The 26,917-nt window shown below is 45.3% G+C and overlaps 1 protein-coding gene across 1 annotated transcript in view; it reads left to right on the top strand.

Annotated features, from left to right (window-relative positions):
• The window catches only part of FBXL3 (F-box and leucine rich repeat protein 3), a 159,162-nt gene that overhangs the window by 12,835 nt on the left and 119,410 nt on the right, over nt 1-26,917 (top strand). Inside the window, exon 2 of the mRNA XM_085622052.1 lies at nt 17,126-17,489. Within this exon, the coding sequence (XP_085478178.1) occupies nt 17,127-17,489 (363 nt within the window). The 5' untranslated portion in view covers nt 17,126. The remainder of the gene's footprint in view (nt 1-17,125; nt 17,490-26,917) is intronic.

Genomic DNA, 26,917 nt, shown 5'->3' with positions numbered 1-26,917 from the left:
TGTGTGTATCCTATCTCTGGTGGTCTTCCTCTCTTGCCGCCTCGGCTTCCGCTCCAAATATCTCAGTCCGGCTTTAAATACCTGGGGGTGTACGTTTCGTTGGATCCGGCGGTCCGCTATGAGCAGAATCTCCTGTCTCCACTCCGGCGTTTGAGGGCAGACACGGCTCGGTGGTGTAAGCTGCCCTTGTCTCCGCTTGGTCGCGCGGCGCTGTTTAAAATGATGTCCCTTCCCAGATTCCTTTATGCACTCCAGAACTTCTTCGATGTCATTCCTGCGGCCTACTTTAGGGAGGTGGAGAGTTTGCAGGGGAGACTGGTTTGGGACGGGCGATCGCGTATCGCGTTGGCCAAGCTGACTCTTTCCTGGTATGACGGGGGCATCGCGCTTCCTGATATTAGACGGTACTATTGGGCCTCCCAGCTGTCTGCCATTAATCATGCTACGTACGCTCCTGGTTCGAACCCGGCATATGAGATGGATAAATTCCTGCTCCCCGGCGGTAACTATAACAGAGCGCTTTACTCGCGGTCTGCTGGTGGGGCCCTTACGGGCCCTACCAGGATTGCGGTCCGTGTATGGAAGGCGGCTAACGTTGCGATGGGCTGGAGTGAGCGTTTAACGTGCGCCACTCCTCTATTCGACTCAGACCGCTTGGGAAGCCTCTGGACAACGAAAGGCTTCGAGCGCTGGGATACGATCGGCATCAGCAGAGTGGGGGACCTGTGGGTTAAAGGTGCGGTTAAATCCTTCGCGGCGCTTCAGCGCGAGTATGAGCTTAGTGACAGAGAGTTCTTCCGTTATGCACAGGTCCGGCACGCCCTGCTTTCGGTCTTTGGGGAGGGGACCACGATCCCTTCTTCTTCGCCTCTCGAGGACCGCATACTCGACGGTCACGTCCCCGACAGTACTATCTCCCTGATTTACAAAAAACTGATAAACAATCGGGCTGACCTCTTGGTGCGTCTTCGGGAGGCATGGACGGGAGATGGGGTGGAGCTGGACGATGAGGACTGGCAGACTGCACTGTCATCCCCTAAGGAGGTGGCCATCCCGGCCCGTCTCCGCCTGGTCCAGCTTAAGATTCTCCATCGTGTATATGTGACGGGCCCCCGCCTGGTCTCGATGGGGTTTTCAGACGACGGACTCTGTAAGCGTGGCTGCGGGCTCAGTGCTACTTTTCTCCATATCCTATGGGAATGCCGCGAGGTGGCGGAATACTGGCGCCGGGTGCATGATATTATGAGACGAGTCACCGGGGTCGCTCTGCTGCCGGAGGTGCGTCGTTGTGTGCTGAATGTATGGGAGCCCAATGACTGCAATGCGGCTCAGGCTCGGTGGGCGGCCTTGGGGAACATGATTGCAAAGAGAGATATTGCGCAGCTTTGGGGTTCCCAGCGGCCTCCCACCGTGTCCGTCTGGAAGGAAAACATGGACTGGTGCATGTTCAGGGAGAAAGCGGTGTATGTGGCCCGTGGTAAACCGGGGGCTTGGGGTAAAATTTGGGGGCAGTGGAACGCGTATCGTGGGTCTATCTGTGCTCCCCCTTTGGTAGATACGTCCGGGGTTGCCTCGTCCCCCTGATCCTTGAGGGTTCCTTGTGCATCTCGTACTTCGGAGTACAGATTTGGTTCTCTCGTTGCCCCCCACTCCCTCTCAGGTCTTCTTTTATTGACCGCCCTCGGGTGGTTGGGTGTTGACTCCCCCGGCTGGTGTTCGCCGCCCTTCATAAGTCGTTTCGCCTTGTTTGTTGTATTTTTGTATTTTTCTTTTTTGTTGTTATTTATACTAAAAGTGTGTATTCTGATTTCCTTTATGTGCAGTCTGATTTACTGTGATAGTGCGGAGCCCCTGTGGGCCAGCCATTGTTTTCTGATATGCTGGAACACTTTGACTACTAGCGGCCGGCCCTGGTGGTTGTAGGCCCGTGTTTGTAACCCTTTTATGCACAATAAAATCTTTAAAAAAAAAAAAAAAAGTTGTTGAATTCAATTCAAGCACTACTTGATTCACATGTAACACCAAAAATAAGCTGCTCTATCACATTCTGTGAGGATTTACTTTTTCATTAATATCATAAATTAACACAAGCATTGGCAATGTGAATCGTTGTCTTCTGTGTTGTAAAAAGTTTAACACCAACCTTCACTTCACAACAAAGGTACAACATGGACATCTGCAGCACAACCTTCGCCTAAGTAAAGGATGGGTAGCGGTAGCAGGTCGAATATCACACAATTCTCTCACATATACATGACCGGTACAACATAGGTAGCATACCCAAAAACAGCGTGAGAGAGGTAAAGGACTATTATGTTCTCTATAAAAAACCTAACCCTACAAGAAGTACAAAACTCCTGGAAGAAACGGCCAACTCTCCTAAGAAATTACCAAACATTGGGGTAATAATCCCACTCACTGTCCAACCAATACAGGTTGTTATCTCTCTGTCTCCATCCGGGGAACACGGCTTAATCCTCACTCTCCCGCAGGTTTGGTACCTCCATCTCCACGTGATACATGAGCCTGCCCTAAGTCGTAACGTTTAATGAAAAATAGCTGCTGTCTTGTTCAAGTGCTGGTGACAGTGGCTGATGTTGCAGACATCTGGCTGGGCTTGGTAAGTGACTCCTACTTGGTGTGTGGTGAGGCATATGTCTTTGAAGGTATGCTACTGTCCCTCAGGGTGAGAAGGGAGGAGTATTTCTGCTGACCAAAGTCATAGGAAGACTACAGCTCATTGCTAAATCTCCCTTTAACCGCAAAATGTGCAGACCGTCTCTGTTGTTTCTTTTTATTTTGTCGTTTGACTTGACAGCGGTACAGGTTGGAAGAATCATTAATGATGTACAAATTTTCGTGAAAAAAATCTTTAAGCAGTGCAAATCATTTAATCACCACCTCTGCAACAAAAGCGAGTACAGAAAGGTTTATTGTACATGCCAGGCTAGGTCAACTGGGAGAGTGACGTGCTATGAGAGAAGCACAAATCAGTCTCAATTTACATGCACTTCGAGTCTAGTCTTATAATATTATAAGCTTCCTGCTTTTCCATTATGTCCGACCCAGATTACATACATTTCCTACAGTTTTTCCTTCTGTTCGTTACTTCTCACACCACACTTACAGATTTCAATGAGAACATTATTGCTGCTCCGAGTTTCCTGTTACGTATTCCAAAACAAGAAGTTTCTCAGCCAGAATACAATAGTAAGGAAAAAAACACTTAAGCCAGACCGCATGTTAGACCTTTTTCTGAAAGCAGGCTGTAGGTTATTTCCAGGTACAAATGTGCAACATAACATGCACGTTTAACCACACGTTTAAACTGCTTTTCTTTCTTTACATGAAAAAGATTCTTTGTTTGAGGGCAAGTGACAGGAAAAACAGAATAATTAGGGCCTAAATCTAAATTAGGGTTTTGATTCCTTTCACATTTAAAAATAGTCAGTTTGCGCCTGATTACAGTTTAGCTGAGGGGGTCGTTCAATATTATGGGCCCTTCACCCACTAACATTATTCTTGTGAAAAGTTCCTAGAATAACCTCTCTTTCTACGCTTTTTTCTGAATATAACATTTGGTCCATGCGAATTACGTAAGCAGTAAAATATCCTGGCAACGCACACAATTAACAGTCTAAATTCTATCTGTTCTTTGATTAGTACGTTGTATACATTTTCAAGCAAAATTCTTCATTGAAACTACCTAATCTTCAGTGGCACTAAGTTGAGGTTAACTGTAAGTGTAATCGCACAGATGTTGGCCCACTCATTGCGATAGGTGACGTCGAAGGTGTCTGTCTAGTCAGCGGTAATAATGTGAGAAAACCTGTTTTAATTTATTTTAAGTGGAGTTCTTGGGTTGAAGCATAGTTCTGGGAAAGCGTGTTTAGCTGAGATACTCAGAAACTGCTCGATGGGGCCCTTTGCATGTAGCCGCCTCCTGGCCTCCACCTAAAACAGACAGTTTACTCTTCCATCCATAGTCCATTTACTCTACTGCTGCTTTGGGCATAACATATGAGGCACTGGGCATTGCTGTCAAACTTCTAGTAAATGCTGAAATGTGGCACTGAATGTTCAGTGACTGGTGTTCTTCACCTGATGGTAAGCCACTTCCACAGGAACATGGATCGCAAGGTGAATATTTTTTTGGGCATGTAGCTAATGCAGTTGTCCAGCGACTTCTAACAGCCTACTATTAGCAAAAGACACACAATTGATGGACAGAATGCAGAACAAATCAAAACATTCACCCGAGTCAAGAGATCTGGGGTAAATCCATCATTCTTTTGCTCACCATGCCACCCCAGTTTAGATCTGGCCATATGCAAATCAGTCTTGACCCTGTGTCTCATGGAACAGTCCTGCCCGAACTGCCAAGCCAGGTCCTCCCTGGACCGGAAACAAGCATCCTAGGACCGGTTTCGGGGTTTCACCCCTCTTCAGCCAGGATAGCTTGATTCCAGTGGCACAGTGAGCCCAGGAGCCACGTCTGGACATACCTGGCGCACTTAGGGCGAGAAAGCAAAAGACACACAATTGATGGATGGAATGCAGAACAAATCAAAACATTCACACCTAGTCAAGAAAGCTGTGTTAAATCCATCATTCGTTTGCTCACCAGGCCACCCCAGTTTAGAGCTGGCCATATGCAAATCAGTCTTGACCCTGTACCTCATGGGAACAATCCAGCCTGAACTGCCAAGCCAGGTCCTCCCTGGATCGGAAACAAGCATCCTAGGACCAGTTTCGGGGTTTCACCCCTCTTCAGCCGGGATAGCCTACTATTAGACCCAGTGGTTGTTGGATTTCGTATGTGAGCCTCAACTGGCAGTTTCCTTTAACCCCTTGCATGCCCGCCCCTTTCCCCGCCCAGTGCCGCGCCTTGCATTAGCGGGTGGAGTTCATGACGAGCTGGACTCGTCATGGGCACAGCGCCACCGCAGCCCATGACGAGTCCAGCTCGTCATGGGCACTGAAGGGGTTAATGGGAGCTTTTCTTGTGAAGAATGACTAAAGATGTTAGAACCTCCTCCTCTTCTTCCTCCTCTCAGACCCCTAGGAGTGGTGGCTTTAGCTGAACCAAGGGGAAGCGAGAACCCAGTTGTCAACTTTTGGGGTATTTTGGACAAGTGCTATGTGTTCATCCTCACAATAGGGCCTTGTGCAGTGAGAATGATGGGTGATTCTTCAGATGTTAACCAGCTCTTGTGAAATGATGCGGTTAAATTGAAATACAAGATTTCTTTTAGTCCATCAGTAGGTGTTTGTTTAATCATAAGTTATATCTGGGAGGCGATAGCACTTTGTGTATTTTTTTCCCACAGATTAGACTACGTACATTAAAAATGTAATTTAAAACTAAGCTCCGACCTGAGCCTTTCCTCTTCCATTGATATGTTGCTACCTACTTGTGCCAAAAAAGGTGTACTGTGTCAGAGCTCAAAATGGCTGCCGTTTTCACTCTATTTGGAAGAGTATGTATGGCAAACGTCCTCGATAGTGGGCTGAGTTTATATGGCTACTGGGGGTTGCCACTGTTCAGATGACCCAGAGATCCACTGTAAGCTGGTAAAAAGCTAAAAACGACAATATACCGGCTGCAGAAATCTGTGTTGACCATTAAGTTTAAGACTGAAGCCTTCTTCTGCATAATGTCAATTTGTTTTATACTGTTTACTTATTTGGTTGGGAAAAAACATTGATTTGGTTTATAGCGCAACTGGTTATATACAAGATTCTGAGCCTCGGGCAGAATTGCTCAGTTAAAGCATTATTTTACATATTTTCTTCAATTTTGTGAAAGACACAGTTCTCTTCCATGGGAATACTCATCAGTAATAAGCACGGAATAATCCCCACCCACATGCGGGATCCCGGAGCATATATAAAAATACATATATATGTGTATGTTTAGACAAACAAGTACAGAGTCCTTCTAAAACATACATATATACATGTATACATACACAAATATGCAGCCTAATGTACTTCAAATAGGCTTATATGCCAAAATTACATGAATTTTTTTAGAAAGAGAAAATAATCTCTAATATAAACTTTGCAGCAGAGAACATACACTCTAATAGTGTTCCAACACAGCCCTTTATTTTCAGAAAAAAAGGCAAGTAATAGCAGGCAATTAGCTCATAGGCTGCACAGAGGAAAAATCGTCACAGTATCAAAAAACAGTGGCACCCTGCCTTTAAGGATTCCAAGAACCTGGACACCGTGCCTTTATGGCCTCCAGAAGCCCCCTGCTCCCATCATGCACCACAGGTGACAGTTAGTTCTTTTTTCCGGCTCCTTCTATGAGGATCCTGGAGCTTGAGCTTGTCTCTTTTTGACTATTTCTATCCAAATTTGTTTTTTTCTACTTAATTAACATCTTTTTTCCTGTCAGAAATGCAAGCTTTATTCAATAAATGTCCTTCCTGTGGGAAGAAGATGGCAAAATTGGATCCACACTCTGTGTGCATCATGTGTTTACCAACTTCACACAAGCCTGAGATATACTACTACTGCCAGCATTTCTCTTGAAGGACTCTCCGTGATAGAGAGAAGATAAAGCTTCATGCCATGCTGGAGAGAGGAAAGAGTCACTTTAAAAGTGGCCTTGAAAGCACTCCTGCTCCCAAAGAGCCCTCCTCTCATGAAGAACGCAGAAAACGGCATAGATCTACATCTCCAGCGTCAAAAAAGAAGCAGATTCCTGACTGTTCGCCGTCGGCATCAATATTGACGTCGAGAAAACAGGCAAGACATTCGTCGAGGGACAGATCGTCGTCGAGACAAGAGCCTCCCTCGCCGAGAAGTAAGTCGACGTCGAGTGCCGTCTGCGTCAAGATCGACGTCGAGAAAACAGGCAAGACATTCGTCGAGGGACAGATCGCCGTCGAGACAAGAGCCTCCCTCGCCGAGAAGTAAGTCAACGCCGAGGCAAGCTACTTCGGGCTCGAAGTATGCTGGTCAGGAGACACGTAAGTCTCCGTCGACGGCGAAACACCGATTGACGTCGAGACATCTGTCGTTGTCTAAATCTCCGCCTTCTTCTCAAAGGTCAGCGCCGAGAGGTTCGACAGCTAAGACTCTACCACTAGCTTATTGGCTGATAGGGTCTAAGTCGCCATAACCGTCGAAGCGTTCGACGTCGAAGATGTCAGCGGCGAAGAAAGCCCAAGGGCAATCGACATCAAAGACACATTCCCGGTCCTGAGGAAGACCGAGGACGCATTCCCGGTGCCGAGGGCGATCGACGCCGAAGGGTCCAATGTCGAGGACTACGCAGAGGCGAGAGTCCTCAAGCATCTCGCCGGAAAGGCGTTCGACGTCGAAGACGGCACAATCGGTAACGTCGTCGAGAGGAAAAGAGCCTGCGGTGGCTACAAAAGATGTGCCTGAAAGGGCCAGATCAGCGTCGAGGATACGGTCGACGTCGAGAAGTGTCCTCATCTCCTGGTATCACTATCATCCAGGTTACACCGGAGGGCTCTCCGGTTCAAGCTGAGAAGTCTCCTCATACCATTCTTTCGCCAAAGTGGTTAGAAAGTATTCGACACTGAAAGGTGCCAGCGGCTACAACTGGTCGTAGACGTCCGGGCTTGGATTTCTCCAGGACATATTCTCCTTCCAGGCTGTCTGGTGGTCCTCTTCCAACTGCATCCACTCGAAGTAGGACTCCGAAAAGGGCTAGGTCACCTTCAGCCCGACGCTCACGATCTCATCGTTCTCCTACACCGAAAAGGAAGATACGAAGGTCACGATCCTGGTCCACTTCCACAAGGTCGTCTATCAGAGACTATTCTCTGACCCTGTCTGCAACGCCTCCATCCAGAGTCTCTCCTATTGATGACATAGGAACTTTTTTATGAGGTTCTTTGTAGAGGTGCCACCAAGTTGAACGTTAGTATGTCTACTCCGACAGTTTCTACATCTGTCATTTTTGAAACTGTCCATCATAGGTCATCAGCGAGACATTTGTTGCCATTAGTGTCAGGTCTTTTGGAACCTGCAATGCAGACCTTCCTTACTCCTGCAACAGTGGTGTCAGCACCCTCCCGTATTTCTAAGAAATACAAAGCACCTGACCAGGACCCGCTCTTCCTGCGTTCAGATCCTCCCCCGGATTCGGTCATTGTCGTTGCTGCCAGGAAGGCACATTCTAATATGACCTCTTCTTCAGTCCCCATAGAGAAAGACTCTAAGAACATGGATTCTCTGGGTAAGAGAATGTGCAACACTTTTGCTGCTGTTATGAAAGTAGCTAGCGCTTCCGCTCTCTCAGGGAGATCTGACAGGTCTCTCTGGGATTCCCTGTCACGATTCGCTGAGAAGCTTCCAAAGGAAGATCAACAAGACTTCCAGGAAATTCTACAGGAAGGTGGTCTGGTAGCCAACCAGGTGATTAGTGCGGCTGCGGACTCATCTGATTTGGCTGCACACGGTTATTCCCACGGCATCTGCTCAAGACGCTCAGCGTGGTTGCGCCTCCAGGTCTCAAACCGTATTCACAACGGAGGATTGTGAATCTCCCATAAAAGGTTCCTCGTCGTTTGGATCTCACGCAGACGGCGAAATGTCCAAAATGAAGACAGAACTGGACACAGTTAAGGCCGTGGGGTTGGAGAAACGTAAGGAATTTCGAAGAAGGTTCCGTCCTTCATACCGACGGTCATTTCAGCAGAGGATTCAAACCCCTCAGTGGTCCTCTCAGCAACACCACCAGTCAAGGTCTAACTACCATCAGAGAAGACCTGGTAGAGGAAGGGGATCCACAAGACAACCAGTGTCCTCGTCAAAACAACCAGCTAAACAAAGAGCGATGGCTTCCTCCATGCCCGTTAGCCACTCCGGTGGGAGGAAGTATCTTGTTTCACCTGACAGAGTGGAAAACAATCACAAACAACAAGTGGGTTCTAAATATTGTGCAGAATGGCTATTTGCTCAAATTTGAATCTTCAAAATCGCCTGTTGTTGCAGGAGGAGGTCAACCGTTTTCTGCGAAAAAATGCCATAGAAACTGTTCCGGTTCAACAAAGGGGACAAGGTGTTTATTCCTGTTATTTTCTGGTGCAAAGAAGAGGTCCCACCAGAGCATACAGACCAATACTCGACTTGAGACTCTTGAACAAATTCATCTGCAAGGAGAAGAAATTCCGGATGTTAGCTCTGCACCAGATCTTCCCGCATCTACATCAGGGACACTGGATGTGTGCTATAGACTTGCAGGACGCCTACATTTCCATGTTCCGGTGTCCAGAAAACATCGAAAGTTTCTTCGATTCCAAGCGGCCCATCAACATTTCCAATCCAGGGTTCTCCCGTTTGGGCTCAAATCAGTCCCCCCGGACTTTTCGAAATGCATGGCAGTGGTGGCAGCTTTTCTTTGCAAATGAAGAATTTTCATTTACCCGTACCTGGATGACTGGCTCCTGAAGAGCTCATCACCCTCTCTGCTTCAGAGTCATCTAACGTACTTACTGTCTCCAGCTTCTGGGCAAGTTGGGACTACAGGTCAACTTCAAAAAGTCAATTTTCAATCCCACCCAGCAGATTCTCTACCTGGGTGCTTTGTTGGATACCGTAAAAGCAAGCGTGTGTCCGTCGCAGGACAGACTATCCTCGATCAGGGAGAAATGTTGCAATCTTCTCATCTCTCAACATCCCACAGCCAGATAAGTTCCATTGCTTCTGGGTTAAATGGCGTCATGCATCTTCATCGTACCGAACGCCAGATTGAACATGCGTCCTCTGCAGCAATCTCTGGAGGACCGGTGGATGCAGACATCGGGTCTCTGGGAAGACCGTGTGTTTCTCCCTCAATCGGCCAAGGATTCCATCAAATGGTGGATAAAACGTTCTTACCTAGTCAAAGGAGTTCCTTTTCATCAGGACCCTCCTGTCCAGACACTCGTCACATACGCGTCTCTTCAGGGTTGGGGCGCTCATATGGGTCCTCTTCAAGTGCAAGGACTCTGGTCAGAGGTAAAGCAAGGATATCACATCACCCACCTGTTGGAGCTGAGAGCGGTACACCTAGCTCTCAAATCCCTGCTCCCTTCTCTTCAGTCCAGCTCCCTGTTGGTTCAAACAGACAATACCACGACAATGTATTATTTGAACAAGCAGGGGGGCACCAGGTCGAGACCTCTCTCTGGAAGCGCAGGCCATCTGGAAATGGCTTCTCACAAGAAATCTAAGTATTGTGGCCATTCACCTTCCAGGATATCTAAATGTCCAAGCAGATACCCTAAGCCATGACTTCGTCGAAGCTCACAACTGGGTTCTCAACGACGAGGTCACGTAGGACATTTTCCGGCAATGGGGAGTGCCAGACATAGACCTGTTTGCAGATGCGGTAAACGCCAAATGCCCCATCTTCGCATCCAGGTTCCACCTACCAGGCTCACGGGGCAATGCCCTTTTGATAAAATGGTCCCAGACATTGCTGTACGCTTTTCCACCAATTCTGTTGATTCCTGCAGTGATCAACAAATTCTACAGGACCAACACCAGAATGATTCTGATAGCTCCGGAGTGGCCTCGTCAGTGGTGGTACCCAGACCTTCTTCAGCTGTCAGAAGTTCCTCACAGGAGGTTACCATGTCGCCCAGACTTATTAACCAAGAACGACGGGAAGATGTTTCATCCCAATCTATCATCCCTTGTATATATATATAATTTTAATATTATATTTTAATATGGACCTCATTCTGCCATTGCTCTTGTTTGGACTCCTCCTGTCTCTCTATACCAGCATGTACAGGCCCTCGGGAGGATAGAGTGAGCAGAGATTCTCCACAGAGATAATGCAGTTTCCACTTCCTTCTCCTGTTCACTTATGGGGGCCCTCGGAGTAATACTGGAGAGGCCAGGACCGACAGCATATTTGGCTTAATTATTGGACTCGCTTGTCTTCTCCCTCCAATCCACCAGTGCAGACCAAATCCTATCTCCGATTCTTGGATCACAAGACATGTCTGATTCACTATTATAAATAATATTCTTTAAACAGTATTTCCTCCAGGAAATTGCACACCGCTGTCCAATAAGGTTTAATTACTGGGCAGTCCATAAACAGATGCATATCATCTGCTGCGGGATACTTGCACCTTGGACAGTTATACGTGTTACCTGTGACTTTTGTGGAGACCAGTAGACTCTGTAGACAGTAGACAAATGATTCCTCTTAAGCGATGCAGGTTTTACTACTGTCTGTAACATACCGAAAGAGTCAAACCAGAGTTTCTTGATGTCTTCATCCCTGTATTCTCTACCCCATACATTTGTAATTTCAGTTTCTACATTATCCTCAGTTTCCAAAAGGGCCCAATACCAAAAATATATTTCTTTCTTCCACTTATCTGTTCTTGTCACTTGGTCCAGTTTCTCCTCCTGGGGCCAGTTTTGTGTCGCCCACCAAGAGCACAGCTGCTAATATTTAAACCTAGTTAACCTCCCTCTTGTAAGGTTATTAAGCACTTCCCTGAGATTGAAGGCATGGCTCCTGAAGTCCTTCAGTATGGACATTTAGACTTACCCTTGGAATGTATGAACATTCTCAAGGAAGCCAAGAGACCTTCCACCAGGAAATCCTACGCGTTCAAGTGGAAGCGTTTTTACTTGTGGTGCAGGAACAATGGGCATGATCCAGTGCAGGGACAAGAGCCCTATTTACTTCATTTGGCCAATTCTGGCCTGCGGTTCTCTTTCACTAGAGTTCACTTAGCAGCGATCACTGCTTACAGAAAGTCTCCTACACAGGTGTCCTTTTACCAGATTCCAGTAGTTAAAGATTTTGTGGAGGGGATAAAGAAGGTTTACCCATCGATTAGGTCTCCAGCTCCGTCTTTGGAGCTTAACATAGTTCTGGCTAAATTAATGGGTGCTCCTTTTGAGCCTATTCATAAGGCTTCTCTGCAGCACTTGTCATGGAAAGCTGCTTTTCTAGTCGCCATCACCTCTGCACGCAGGGTTAGCGAGATCCAGGCTTTGTGTTGAAAAGAACCTTATACTGTTTTTCATGCAAACAGAGTGGTGTTAAGAACCCATCTGAGTTTTCTACCTAAGGTGGTTTTGGATTTCCATATCAATCAGGTCATCACTCTACCCACTTTCTTTCCCAACTCAACTCCTCCTGAAAGGTCCCTCCATTCTCTGGACCTTTAAGAGGGGTTCAAAGTTTTACCTGGACAAGACAAAGGGCTTGAGGAAATCAGATCAACTGTTTATAAACTATGGTTCCATAAATACTGGGTCTGCGGCTTCCAAAAGATCTATCTCTAGGTGGATTGTGTCATGTATATCTTGCTGTTACCAACTGGCCAACAAAGCCCTCCCAGGCAAACCTAAGGCCCATTCTACCAGAGGAAAAGCCTCTACAACGTCTCTCCTCAGGAATGTACCTATTGCAGAAATTAAGCCACGTGGCGATCAGTACACACTTTCACTCGCCATTACTGTTTAGATTCTGACTCTCAGGCGGATGCTCAGTTTGGGCAAGCCGCTTTGAGAAATTTGTTTGGGTGATCATATCCTTAAAATGTGGTATTTCATGTACTTATACTGCTACTCATCCGCAGGGAAGTGGGTATGGGCTTGCTAGTCTATTCAGTGCTTATGACTATTGATGAGTATCCCCTGGAAAAGAAGGATAAGTTACTTACCTGTAATCCTAGTTCTCTTCCAGGGGTATACTCATCAAAGTCATAAGCAACCCTCCCTTCTCCCGGGACAAGTATTGACGGTATGGTATTGCTTTTGATTTTTCCTGCCATGATTCCTCTGTTTCTACACCGTAAAAAAGAACGGACCTAAATGTCACCTGTGGTGCATGATGGGAGCAGGGGGCTCCTGTAGACCTCAAAGGCACAGTGTCCAGGTTCTTGGAATCCTTAAAGGCAGGGTGCCAATGTTTTTTGATACTGTGACGTTTTTTCCTCTATGCAGCCTATGAGCTAATTGCCTGCTATTACTTGCCTTTTTTCTGAAAATAAATGGCTGTGCTGTAACACTATTACAGTGTATGTTCTCTGTTGCAATGTTTATATTATTTTCTCTTTCTAAAAACATTCATGTAATTTTGGCATATTAGCCTATTTGAAGTACACTAGGCTGCATATTTGTGTATGTATTGGAAGTACTATGTACTTGTTTGTCTAAACATACACATATATATGTGTTTTTATATATGCTTCCGGATCCCGCACATTGGCAGGGATTATTCAGTGCATATGACTTTGATGAGTACCCCTGCAAGAGAACTAGGATTACAGGTAAGTAACTTATCCTTACCTGACTTGTAGCGTTTGTTCTGGTTTCATTGGTAGAGTAATGATTTCCTTATCTATTACAGTTATTCTGTGTATATTTCCCTTTGTGCTCACTTAAGATGACTTTGTTAAAATGCACATCTAGCTGGCAGGGTGACCGCTGTGCCGGCTCAGGAACCATAACAACAGTAAGCAGCCAACGTACAGTAACAGAGTGGTTATCTTCTCCCTCTCACTACCCTCCATTGTCTGAATGTTTTACAGTTTCACATGACTGGGTAATTTGCTGCATGGTTAAACACTTACATGGTCCCAAAGGCGAGACCTATTGGCTATGCCAATGCTTTTAAGGATTAGTGTCACAGCTCGCATGTGCTCAGTCCTGTCCCTGGTAGCCAACCGCCAGCAACCAGTTCAAGGCAGTCATTACTGACAGTGTTCAACTCCACTTCCAAATGCTTTACACTCTGTTCCGGAAAGGTGAGGCTTATCCCACCTTCCTTTCTGTCTTAATATCGAACCGCGTCCTATTCTGCTTTATGCATGTGAATCTAAGAATAAACCAGTGCTATAAAAGAAAGTTACTTACCTGTAACTACAGCTCACCACCATTAGTTTCTTGTATAGATTCACCTGCAGACATGCTTTGAAAATTGAGCTGTGGTAGGATTTGGGGGCTGGGGAGAGTGGAACGGGGGAAGGAGGATAGGGTAAGTTTGGCAAACATCCATTTCGTAGGCTGAAGTTATAACATTGAAAATTAGGTGATATGCCCCTCACGAGGCATTGCTCTTTTGGATGCAATCATGTTAATACTGCTTATTTCTGTGACAACATGGAAGGATTCAGGCATGAAAGTTACTAACGCAGAAGAACTGTATTTACAAGTGTTAGATCTGGGGGTCTCTAGTTGGCAGAGGTAAGTACCTTAGACCAAATAGGGACCCTGGCTTCTAGTCAGGGTACAGAGACACACACGGTAGATAACCCCTGCTCACCCCCTAGGTAGCTTGGCTCGAGCAGACAGGCTTATCCCGAAGGCAGTGTGTAAAGTATTTGCACGTAACCACTACAATGACCCCCCTAGTACACCACAAACGCAGACCACACAGGTGAGTATATAAAAAAATATAACTTTATCTAGTTTCAGCAGTGGAAATCAAATTATCAAAGGGTTGCACATTAATCACTTTCTTGGGTTGTCAGGATCGTAAGAAGATAGTCTCTAGTCTCTTGTGTGACTTCGTATTCAAAGAAAAAGAATACGTTCGTAGGCTCTCAGTGTTTAAATAGCCACGTTCCTCTAGCGGTGTCTCTGCGCTTATAACTAAAGCGCTCCTCTCAGGCTGTTCGGTGCAGGGCTTCCACAGCTCCCGAGCGATGGACCAATCCGGTCGCGGCTCCCTCGACGAGCCCCTAGTGACGGTGTTAGATGTCACCGGAGTCAGCCACTCGCAGCGCGGCTCCTCCGGCCAAGCCTCCACCAGCAACCAATCAGGTCGCGGCCTCCTCGTTCTTTCCTCCGCGGCTTCGCAGAGCGGGGAAGTGCAGCTTCTGATCTGTTTCGGGCCCCCGGGCCGCGGCGGTGAATTGCGGGCAGGGTATTCCACGGCGCCCCGTGTCAGCGGGTCGATCGGGACGCCACCAAGCCTCACAGCGGCTCGGTTAGCACGGGGGACGCTCACAATCCTGCGGCCACAGCAATACACGTGCCGATGAGCACGTCGGTCTTCTCAATGGGGCAACCGGTGTCAGGCCAAGATCAGCGCGGCACTCTCCAGCAAAACAGAGAGCAGCCAGCGCACTTCCCGGGGCAGTTGCTTGGAAACTTGGTAGAAACAGCCCACGGTCCTTGCAGCACACCGCAGCACAGGGGGGACACAGCAGAGTCTTTCAGTCTTGGCAACTTTTATGTCCCTGGGTTGCAAAACAGGAGGCCAGCTCTTCTCAGGCCCTTGGAGATTCAAAGTCGAAGACACAGCACACAGCAAAGTCTTGTTAGGTCAAGTAGGCAGGGGCACAGCACACAGCAAGGCCCCCTTCTCCTCCTCAGCTTCAGTTGCACAGCAGAACAGGTCAGCCCTTAGAGCACACAGCAAGGCAATCTTCCTTCAGTCCTTCAGCAGTCCGTCTTTCAGTAGAGGTTCCTCTTGATTGTAGAATCTAAAAATCTGTTGTCAGGGGTCCTTTACTTATACCCCTAAAAGTCTTTGAAGTCTTTGTGCAAGTGGGTCCTGAGCCCGGTCTGATCCAGTTCTGGGTGTTGCTGGAGCACTTTGTTTTCCTGGCTTCTTCTTTCCTTTCAGAGTGAGGGGCAGAGTCGTCAGCCGCCCAGCAGGAGGTGGAGCCAGCATTGTGGTAGGCAGGCACATCCCTATTCACTCCCAGGTGCTATCTCCTCCCTCCACTCTACTTGCAAATGTCGTCATTCAGCAAAGGGCTGACTCAGCCAACCTCCCGGGGGATCCCCAGACCCTGTCACTCTCAAACAAGACAGTCAATCCACAAGCATGCCCAGGCACACAGAAGGGTCAGACAAGAGAACAGTTACTCTCTAAAAAGTACTGCTCTCTAACTCAGGATTTAAAAACAACCTCTCCTAAAAGATGTGTTATTAAATGCTGAGCTCAGGGATATCAAACACTCATGTCTTATCTTGTTCCTATGAGAAGATAGGCTGATAGCCATTGGCACCAGCCTCCCCCATGTTAGCCTATGGAGCAAGATAACCTTGCAGCAGTGAACACACAAAATGGCCGCTGTTCACTACCAGAGCATGTTACCTGCACTATTACATGCTCTACCTTTTACATACACTGCACCCTGCCCAGGGGGTACCTTGGGCCTTCCATAGGGATGACTGACGTGTACAAACAGGGAAGGGTTAGGCCTGGCCAGTGGGGACACTGGCCAGGAGGACATGGCAGTCCGGGGACTGCAGGCAGGCCTGCGGTGGCAGGCCTGAGACACCATTTTAGGGCTACGCATGTGGGTGGCGCAATCAGCGCAGCAGACCCTCTAGTAGCATCTGTCATCACCAGCCCTGGCACACACAGTGCACTTTACTAGGGACTTCATGGTGATACAGATATGCCAATCGGGTATATCCAATCAATATGATATTTTACACAGGGAGCACTTACACTCTGGCACTGATTAGCAGTGGCAGAGTGTCCAAAGCATCTAAACCATCAAAAACGAAATCCAGCACAGCATCAAAAATCCAGGTAGCAGAGGCAAAAGATAGGGGAAAAACCCACGCCAAGGATGTCAGGTCTAACAACAAGTAAGTAACTTCTTTTGTCTCGACTGCTTATCTCACGTCATAGTGCAGTTCTGAAAATACAAGGTAATTTTGGTTGGTGTGTTTGAGACTTTGTGTACCATAATTCAAACTGGGAAATGAACACTGAAATGTACTCTTGATAGTGTGTTTGGCACTTTGCCATCATCAGCCTTATTAGCGTGATCGAGACCGTAATGCATTTATCAGCTGTCATCAATAAGGCTTAGCAGCAATTATTTTGATTGCTATTATTAATTATGCAGTCTTACTTGCCATGAAACTGCTTATAGTAGTTTAAAGTGAGCTTAGTTGTGTTCAGCTGTTAAATGGTTATGTTGAGCAATAAAAAAACACTGATGACGATTTTGATTGCTGTGGCTTTTTGTCTGAAACACTTTTTAAATGTAATTATCTTAACCAAATTTGTTAATTATTATCAATTTTGGAGGGGGAAATGTGGAATTTTATGTGAATTCGTGTAATTCGTTTTGGGCTTGCTAACCTTGTGAATAAATAGCAAAAAAGTGAATTTTTAACCCAACGGTATGTCAATGTGTTTTTGCAGAATGAAAAGGGGAACGAAAGATCAGGATTCCAACCGTTGTGCAGTGGATGAAGCATGGGATGTTGCAAAGAAACAAAAGAATATGGAGGAGGAATGTTATGAAAGCAATGTTAGTCATGACTGGGGAAACTTACTGCCTGACATTATCCTTCAAATATTTCAATACTTGCCTCTCCTCGACCGAGCACATGCATCACAAGTCTGTCGAAACTGGAACCAGGTATTCCACATGCCAGACCTTTGGAGATGCTTTGAGTTCGAACTGAATCAGCCAGCAACATCGTACTTGAAGGCTACACATCCAGAGCTGATAAAACAGATCATTAAAAGACATTCTAATCACCTTCAATATGTCAGCTTCAAGGTAATAACTTACTCTTTCTACGAATCTCTGAAACTAGCTCCATGAAAAGTGAAATAAGTCAGGTCATCCAAATGTAAACTGTATGAATAAATAGTATGTTGTATTCTGAATCTCATACACAGTCGGCTTTTAAAATCATGTTTTACATTTGAAAATACCGTTACTCCCTGTTAGAAATGGGGTTTCTGGTGATTAGGGTATGCACATAAGCCAGGCAGAACCCACTACTTTAGTCATGGTAAGGGAGTGACACCCTCAAGAAAACCCCTGCTCACCCCCTTTGTAGTTAGAGCTGTGGGCTTATCCCAGAGTCCATGTGTAAAGCATTTGCACAACACGCGCACACAAATGTACATACACACACACACACACACCTGTACATACACACCCACACGTACACCCACACGTACACCCACACGCACACACACACACATACACACACACACATACACACAAACACATCACACAACAAATACACCGCAAGAGACTCCACACAGGATTATATAAAAATCTCTTATATTATGTACAACACATAGACCACAATCTCATAAATCATTTTGCCAACTAGGCAACTGTCATATCATCACAGTTAGTGCAATAAAGTAAATTCTTATAGGCTGCACACCTCATGAAAGCACCCAATACCATCACTGTACATATAATGCAGGCCCTAAAATGATACTCGTTATCCAATTATTGCAAGGTATAAGCAACGGAATTCATAACATCAGGTCATAACATGCAGGTTAGGTCATACATAAATCTTGGGTGCTGGGCATACTCTGCCAGTCCTAGAAATGTGAGGAAAACCCACATACATCACAACATCTGGGCATAAGTATGCCGCAGTTGGGTAATGCATTACAAAGCAGAATTACCTACAGCATATCTATATCGCCATATATCGCCAAGAAATTATCAGAGACCCATAAATACTCATAGTCTCACCATCGAACTACAGGGCACAGCGCTCCTGTGCTCATATTAGGTAGTATATGGTAATCCCAGATTCATAATTTAGAGAGTAGGAACACCCTCCTATTAGGGACTAAATGGTAATCTGTCAACATTACTCAATGAGCGGGGGCCTCTGTCGAGGTTTACCCTGTGGCGGTACCACCACAGTAGTCAGGCGCCCCCACAAGGTATGCACCCACACGAGGGGGGTGCACACAATTCTGAATCCTGCTGTTCAGTTGAAGAGCCAGTTCTTGAGTTAATTCCTGAATTGCGGCAGAGATGGTGATTGCCTGAGGTGCAGAGGCACGGAGTTCCAGTTCTTCGCAGTGAGGTAGGAGAAGGATCTTCCTCCAGCCGTGGTGTTACGGATCCATGGGATGGTGGCCCGGGCCAGTTGGGCGGAGCGGAGATGTCTGATGGGAGTGTAGAAGAAGAGGCAGTTGTTGCGGTATGCAGGCCCGGCGTTGTGGAGGGCCTTTGTATGCATGTGCGAGAAGCTTGAAGGTGATTCTCTTGTTGACAAGTAGCCGATGAAGGTCTTTCAGGTGGCCGGTGATGTGGCTACGGCGTGGGATGTTCAGGATGAGTCTGCCTGAGGCGTTCTGGAGTTTCTGGGTGGGGCCAGCGTAGAGTGCATTGCCGTAGTCGAGTCTTCTGCGGACGAGTGCATGGGTAACCGTTTTCTGGACTCTGTGGGGATCCACTTGAAGATCTTATGAAGGAGGCGGAGCGTGTGGAAGCAGGAGTACAAAAAGACATTGATTTGGCGATTCATTGAGAGCGATGAGTCCAGGAAGATGCTGAGGTTTCGTGTGTGGTCCGTGGGTGTGGGGGGATTCCTTTGTGACTATCTAGTTGAATGCACAAACCGGGCCCTGTCAGTCTAAACCAGACATTGATTGGAGTTAGGCTGCAAAGCACAAAGAGTCATAAGCACACAGAAATAAGTGGCATTTCTAAAATAGTAATAGAAAATCAGCTTTCACCAATAAGGAGGATTTATCACCACTATTCCAAACATACCAAACATGGTGCAGATTAAAAATTACCACTGAAACGCATATAAGGGAATTCCCAATGTAAACCTATGAGAGTAGCAGCCTCAAAGCGGTGAGAAACCAAATAGGCTGTTTGTCGCTACCAGGACATGCCACACATCAAAGGCACTTGTCCTACCTATTACCTAAATAACACCCTACCCATAGGGCTATCTAGGGCCTACCTTAGGGGTGACCTATATGTAGTATAAAAGGAGAGTTTCAGACTTGGCAAGCACTTTAAATGTGGTAATAAACTATGCACCCCTGCAGTGGCAGAGGCCTGAGACATATAAAGGGTACCACGGTACAAGGGACTAACAGGTAAATTAAATATGCCAAACGGGTGTAGACCAAACTTAACAAGTTTACAGGAGAGAGCACATGCACTTTAGCAATTATCAGCAGTAGTAAAGTGCCCAGAGTCATAAAACCAACAGAAACCGATTGGAAAAAATACAGGAGGAATGCAAAAAGTTTGTATATAATCCTGCAAAAAGGATCCAACACTCCCCAAAAATATTTTTTTTGTCCGAGTCTCCGAGTGTATCTTGACTCTTAGAAATGAATTTCTTGTAATTTCCTGGACTTCCTGTATTTGATCCCCCCTTTGTTTATACTTTAGTGGCCTCTGACAGCTAACTTATGAAGCATAGTATTCCCCACATTTGATACCCTGGTTGTAGCGTGTTTGAATCTGTGGATGGCACTGATCTTATGTTGTTGTACAGAAGAGTTTGTCAGTGGTTTCTTCATAAAAGGGAATAGTTTAGTTAAGAATAACTTTATTCGGTTGATATTGCAACCATAAAAGCAGAAGAAAATATAAAACATATGAAAACTTACATATAAAATACATCCATATTTGATAAATATTAAAATAGTGCCTATCACAGATCCAAATATTAAAACTCTATACATATATTCCGGGTAAAGTGCATATTTAATTTCAGAGTAGTAGCCCATAAAATAACTAGCTGCGTCACATATTTTAAGTAAGGTGCATAGTTCTGTGATTGTAGAGCAGCACAAAGAAAGTGACTTACAGCAATGCAGGTTGCCTCATGTGGAAGGCATTGAAGAGGGACGGCACAATGTCTCAAATATATATATATATATATATATATATATATATATATATCTCCCCAGTTTCACTCGCGTTACTCTGCCTCTTAATGGCGGCGGGCTCCGGTAAGGTAGCGAACCTCAATATTACTCCAATTCATGCGATTTGTTCTTCTCACAGAAACCGAGCCCAGATCCATATGCGTGTTTGAAAAGGATTTTTATTCGTTACATGGCAAACAAAAGCCCGACGCGTTTCGGAGCAGCCGCTCCTTTGTCACGGGTCAATCAACGATTGTTTGTTTAAAGTATAAATAAAGTGTTTCACATCACATGACATAACATAAATGTAGGACTACTACACCACATCGGGATCCTTGCAAACTGGCAGCCATTTTGGAGTGGTACTTTTAACTCATAAAGTATTCATTGCGCTGTTTTACTTTTAAACAATGCAAAATAATCAATAAATGTTCAAACATTTAAACATAATTTCATTATAGATGATATGTTCCAAAGATTATAACATAATTACAATTACAACATTTGTAAATGATAATCCTGCCCCAGTGGGCTGTTGCTCAATGTCCCAACACTGCACTCTATCACATAATCGTTACTAAACGCCCAAGTGGGCCGACATTCAGTATTACAGCGTTTCAATGTATAACGTACATGTTATATGCCCTTAACTCATATCCCGCCAAATATCTATTACATCATGCCCTAGTGGGCCTATAAACTTTAGATATCATTAGCTTTTTGCTTTCATCCTCATCATTTGATGATGGCGTCTCCGTCTCCTACAACATAAAAAACAGTTCTGATCAAAATCACTCTAAAATGTTAAAATACAAACTTATTCAGGATTTACACGGTTCATTTAGCAGGGTTACAGATTGTATGTACAGATTTACATTTACCCTAAATGGACAGACAATTCCTCGTCCTTATTCAGTCCCGTTGGATGCATTGTCTCATATCTAATAATCATTTTAGATTCTAACCTTCTTAATTCTTTAATCCTGTTACCTCCTCTTTCTGAAATTGGAATTCTTTTCAGAGCGCAATATTTCAGCAGATTCACATTTTTATTGTCTCTCTCCTTGAAATGCCGGGCTATCGGGTACTGTTTATCCTCATGAATGATCGCTCTTCTGTGTTCTAAAATCCGTTTTTTAACTAGGTGAATAGTACTCCCAATATAAATAAGTGGACAGGGACACATGAGCGCATACACACAGTAATCAGATTTGCAAGTAAGATGTTGGTTAATGCTAAATGGTTTCTGATTTTTGGATTACTCGATTTTGATATTAGTGCTATATTTACATGCCTTGCATGATCTACAGGTGAAAAATCCCTTTATTTCATGGCCCTTGGTTGTTGTGGAAATGGCACTACTACACAATCTATCGCCTAGCGAGGTACATTTCCTAAAAACAATTTTAGGATTGTCACCTGTTTATTTTTTCAGAGTTTTGTCAGTGCCCAACACATTCCAAAATTTCTTAAGGCAACGCTTAACTTCCCAATGTTGGTTATTGTATGTGGTTATAAATCGTACGGGTAGTTCTTGATCCTCATCTTTCTTTTTGTTTTGCAATAAATCAATCCTATTTATCAGTTGGATTTTATCTGACAAAACTCTGAAAAAATACACAGGTGACAATCCTAAAATTATTTTTAGGAAATGTACCTCGCTAGGCGATAGATTGTGTAGTAGTGCCATTTCCACAACAACCAAGGGCCATGAAATAAAGGGATTTTTCACCTGTAGATCATGCAAGGCATGTAAATATAGCACTAATATCAAAGAAATCGAGTTATCCAAAAATCAGAAACCATTTAGCATTAACCAACATCTTACTTGCAAATCTGATTACTGTGTGTATGCGCTCATGTGTCCCTGTCCACTTATTTATATTGGGAGTACTATTCACCAAGTTAAAAAACGGATTTTAGAACACAGAAGAGCGATCATTGATGAGGATAAACAGTACCCGATAGCCCGGCATTTCAAGGAGAGACACAATAAAAATGTGAATCTGCTGAAATATTGTGCTCTGGAAAGAATTCCAATTTCAGAAAGAGGAGGTAACAGGATTAAAGAATTAAGAAGGTTAGAATCTAAAATGATTATTAGATATGAGACCATGCATCCAACGGGACTGAATAAGGACGAGGAATTGTCTGTCCATTTAGGGTAAATTTAAATCTGTACATACAATCTGTAACCCTGCTAAATGAACCGTGTAAATCCTGAATAAGTTTGTATTTTAACATTTTAGAGTGATTTTGATCAGAACTGTTTTTTATGTTGTAGGAGACGGAGACGCCATCATCAAATGATGAGGATGAAAGCAAAAAGCTAATGATATCTAAAGTTTATAGGCCCACTAGGGCATGATGTAATAGATATTTGGCGGGATATGAGTTAAGGGCATATAACATGTACGTTATACATTGAAACGCTGTAATACTGAATGTCGGCCCACTTGGGCGTTTAGTAACGATTATGTTCCGAAGTGATAGAGTGCAGTGTTGGGACATTGAACAACAGCCCACTGGGGCAGGATTATCATTTACAAATGTTGTAATTGTAATTATGTTATAATCTTTGGAACATATCATCTATAATGAAATTATGTTTAAATGTTTGAACATTTATTGATTATTTTGCATTGTTTAAAAGTAAAACCGCGCAATGAATACTTTGAGTTAAAAGTACCACTCCAAAATGGCTGCCAGTTTGCAAGGATCCCGATGTGGTGTAGTAGTCCTACATTTATGTTATGTCATGTGATGTGAAACACTTTACTTATACTTTAAACAAACAATCGTTGATTGACCCGTGACAAAGGAGCGGCTGCTCCGAAACGCGTCGGGCTTTTGTTTGCCATGTAACGAATAAAAATCCTTTTCAACCACGCATATGGATCTGGGCTCGGTTTCTGTGAGAAGAACAAATCGCATGAATTGGAGTAATATATATATATATATATATATATATATCAACGAAATTCTCCCCACAGTTCCACCCATAAAAAAACACCAGCATGATAATGACAGTACATAGATGGGTACAAATCCCACAAACATCATATAAAACAGAACAGGGTAGTAGAAAACAGTTACCAATGCAATCAAATTTAGAGAAACCACCCATTCAAAATCGGGGCATACATTACAGTATGGGAGGGGAGATCATGGCCCATTTCCGGTCTCCATTGGGTGCTCCAGGAGATACAATTTGAATGGGTCCCAAATATCCTGAGGACGTAATGAGAGTGGAAGGAGTTTGGCATAAGTTTACGCTTGGTCCTGCCAAAGTGTCATGTCACCAATCCATTCCTTGAATTTGGGCGCTCGGCTGCGGCCCAATCTGCAGGCCACCCGCTGTCTGGCCAGTAGTAGACTAAATGAAATAAATTTGCGGTAGGTCACTGGTATCTCCTCTGTATATCCGAGAAGTGCGAGAAGGGGGGATAATGGAATTTTCAAGGATGTAATCAGTTCCAGCGCGGTGAACACCTGTTGCCAGTAGGTAAGGACTGAGCTACATTCCCAAGCAAGGTGCGGAAAGTCAGCAGCTTCCGCCTTGCACCTGTCGCACTGTTTTGTGTCTCATAGTCTGTATTTGTGTAGCTTAACAGGGGTATAATAGATGCAATGTAAAAACTTGTAGTGAGTGATGCTTAGACAACTGCTAGAGGAGACTTGTTCAGTCTGCTTACAACAATACACCCACTGTTGTTCAGTGATTTCATACCTAAGCTCAGCGGCCCACTTATCTCGGGAAGCGCTGGGGATGTAGACTATATCAGTGTACAAGCTATAGTAAATTGTAGATACTAGGTAGGAAGCACTGTCAGTTCGCAGTATGTGATGCAGTGGGGCGACAGAAGGGTATGAAGGAGTATTGTCTCCAAGGCGTTGCCGCAGGCGGACATAAAGGAAAATATCCATGGGGAAGGTGGTGTATCCCGAAATAACTGTTGCAAAGTGCAAAACGTGCCATTTAGATAGAGATCACACCAGCAATGAATGTTGTATTTAGCTTTAGTCTTTTTATAGGCGCCCTCTTGCAGGACCGGCATCTTCGGATGATATGTAAGCGGGAGTAGCGGGAAGTATAGCATGGGAGCTTGTAAACGGCGAACGGTGCCAAGCTTTAACCGTGCATTCTACAGAGGTCGAGCACGGCGTGCGAGGTGCGAGAGCAGTCAGTATGGCCCCGTCTAGCGAAATAGGGTCCGCAGGCCAGTATTCATTTGCTACATGAGGCGTATATCTGGGAGGGTGAAACCGATAATGGGCATAATGTGCTTGAGCACAGAGATAATACAGTTCAAAGTTGGGGACATCGAATCCCCCTGAGAGTAGGGCTGTGCAAGTGTGTCCCACTGTAAACCGGGCTGTTTACCACCCCAAACCAGTCTTATTAACTCCGAACGAAGCAAAGAGAAGAAGTGCCTGCCAGGGTCATAAGGAATATTTTAAAACGAATATAAGAGTTTGGGGAGGACACCCTTTTTAATGAGGGAGATGCGTCCCGCCATAGTGAGGGGGAGAGCGTTCCATCTTGTAATAATGCTAGTGATATGTTCCAGTGTACGCCCATAATTAAGCTTATCAATTCATCGCGATCAATGGTGACGTGTATCCCCAAATACTTCACTTCAGTAGAGGACCATACAATGGAAAAGTCAGTGGGGAATGGCGTCACTGAAGCAGTGAGTGGGAAAAGTTGAGATTTGACCCAGTTGATGTGGATGCCAGAGAGACCACCGAATCTAACGTACTCTCGGAGGAGCGGGTTGAGGTTCTGCAGAGGCTCTTTAACATACAAGGTAACATCATCCGCATAAAGGGAGATGAGGATCGGGCGAAGAAAACAGCAGAGGGCCTTTTCTTGATGGTGCTGCCTGATTTTGGCCGCCAAGGGTTCTATGGCAAGGACAAATGGGAGGGGGGAAAGAGGGCAGCCCTGCCGGGTACCCTGATTGAGAGGGAAGGAAAGGGAGGTATGACCATTAATCAAAACCTTTGCCGTTGGAGAAGCATAGAGGAGGCATATCCATACTAAAAAACCTATGGGGAGCCCCATGCATTGAAGAATAGTAAAAAGGTAGTCCCATTCCACAGAGTCAAAGGCCTTTGTGGTGTCTAAGAAGACCGCCACTAGTGCCAGTTGTGGATCGACATTCTGCAAAATGCAGAAGAGAGTATGGAGGTTGTGGGAGGTCGCCCCACCGGGGATAAAACCCACCTGATCTGGCAATACTAATTTCTCCATCAATAGACTGAGGCGGTTAGCTAATAATTTTGCAAGAATTTTCGCATCTGTATTGATGAGGGAGAGGGGTTGATAAGAATCGCAGTGGTTTGCGGGTTTGCCAGGTTTCAAGAGGGAGGTAATAAGTGCCTCTCTCATCGAACCTGGAAGGATCTGTGACTACTAAGCCTCCATATACACTTCTTTCAGCACCGGAAGTAATTGATTGAGGTGCGACGTATTCCCTGCATGATGGCCGCTCTGAGCTCATCATCTTCAAACGGTGCCGCTAAGAATTCCCTTTAGTTGTCCCCTAACCATCCCAGTGCTATATCTTCAAGAAAATGAGAAAAATTGGGGGTGTTCACTCCTACGAGTGCTGTAGAGGTCTGTGTAGAATTCAGTGAACGTGTGTAAGATTGCAAGACTATCTCTGTGGTGCACACCTGTGCTATCTATTATGTCCAGAATGTAATTGGAAAAGCGGGGCAGGCGAATTTCCGTCGCTAGTGCCCTGTCGGCCCTCTCCCCCCTCCCCATACCTACGAGCAGTGAAATATTTGCAGCGAAAGCGGGCTTCCTGCTCAGCCGTGGTGGTATACTCAGTGAGTTTGTCCCTAAGGGTAACCTTCTGAGCTCCCGATGCATCCTGCCACATATCTTTTTCCAGTTGTTTCAACTCCCCTTCAAGTTGACGCAGGCTGCGACGGATGTCCCTGAGGACTCCGATTCTTTTCGAAATACAGAAACAGCGCACAGTAACTTTAAAAGCCGCCCAGATCGTGCTCATGTGCGTGACCGAACCTTTATTCCTCCTAAAGAAATCAGCAATCTCCTTCCCAAGCTCCGTCTTGAACGCGGTATCCAAAAGCGCCTCAGGAATAAGCCGCCAGCTTCGTGGAGTGGCAATCGAGTTAGGGGGTGCAACTGTCATGCATACTGGGGCATGATCTGAATGGGTTCTGGCCATGTGCTCTACCGAGAGTATCCAAGGAGCAACCCCACGGGAAACACTCCAGTAGTCGAGCCGTGACCAGGAAGCGTGTGCTGTTGTGTATAGGTACCTTCTCTCCCATCAGGGCGTACAT

The sequence above is a fragment of the Triturus cristatus genome, chromosome 8, assembly GCF_964204655.1.
Source record: "Triturus cristatus chromosome 8, aTriCri1.1, whole genome shotgun sequence".
In the NCBI taxonomy this organism is placed as follows: domain Eukaryota; kingdom Metazoa; phylum Chordata; class Amphibia; order Caudata; family Salamandridae; genus Triturus; species Triturus cristatus.
Note: the sequence above shows the minus strand (reverse complement) of the source record. Positions and strands in the feature narration are given on the sequence as shown.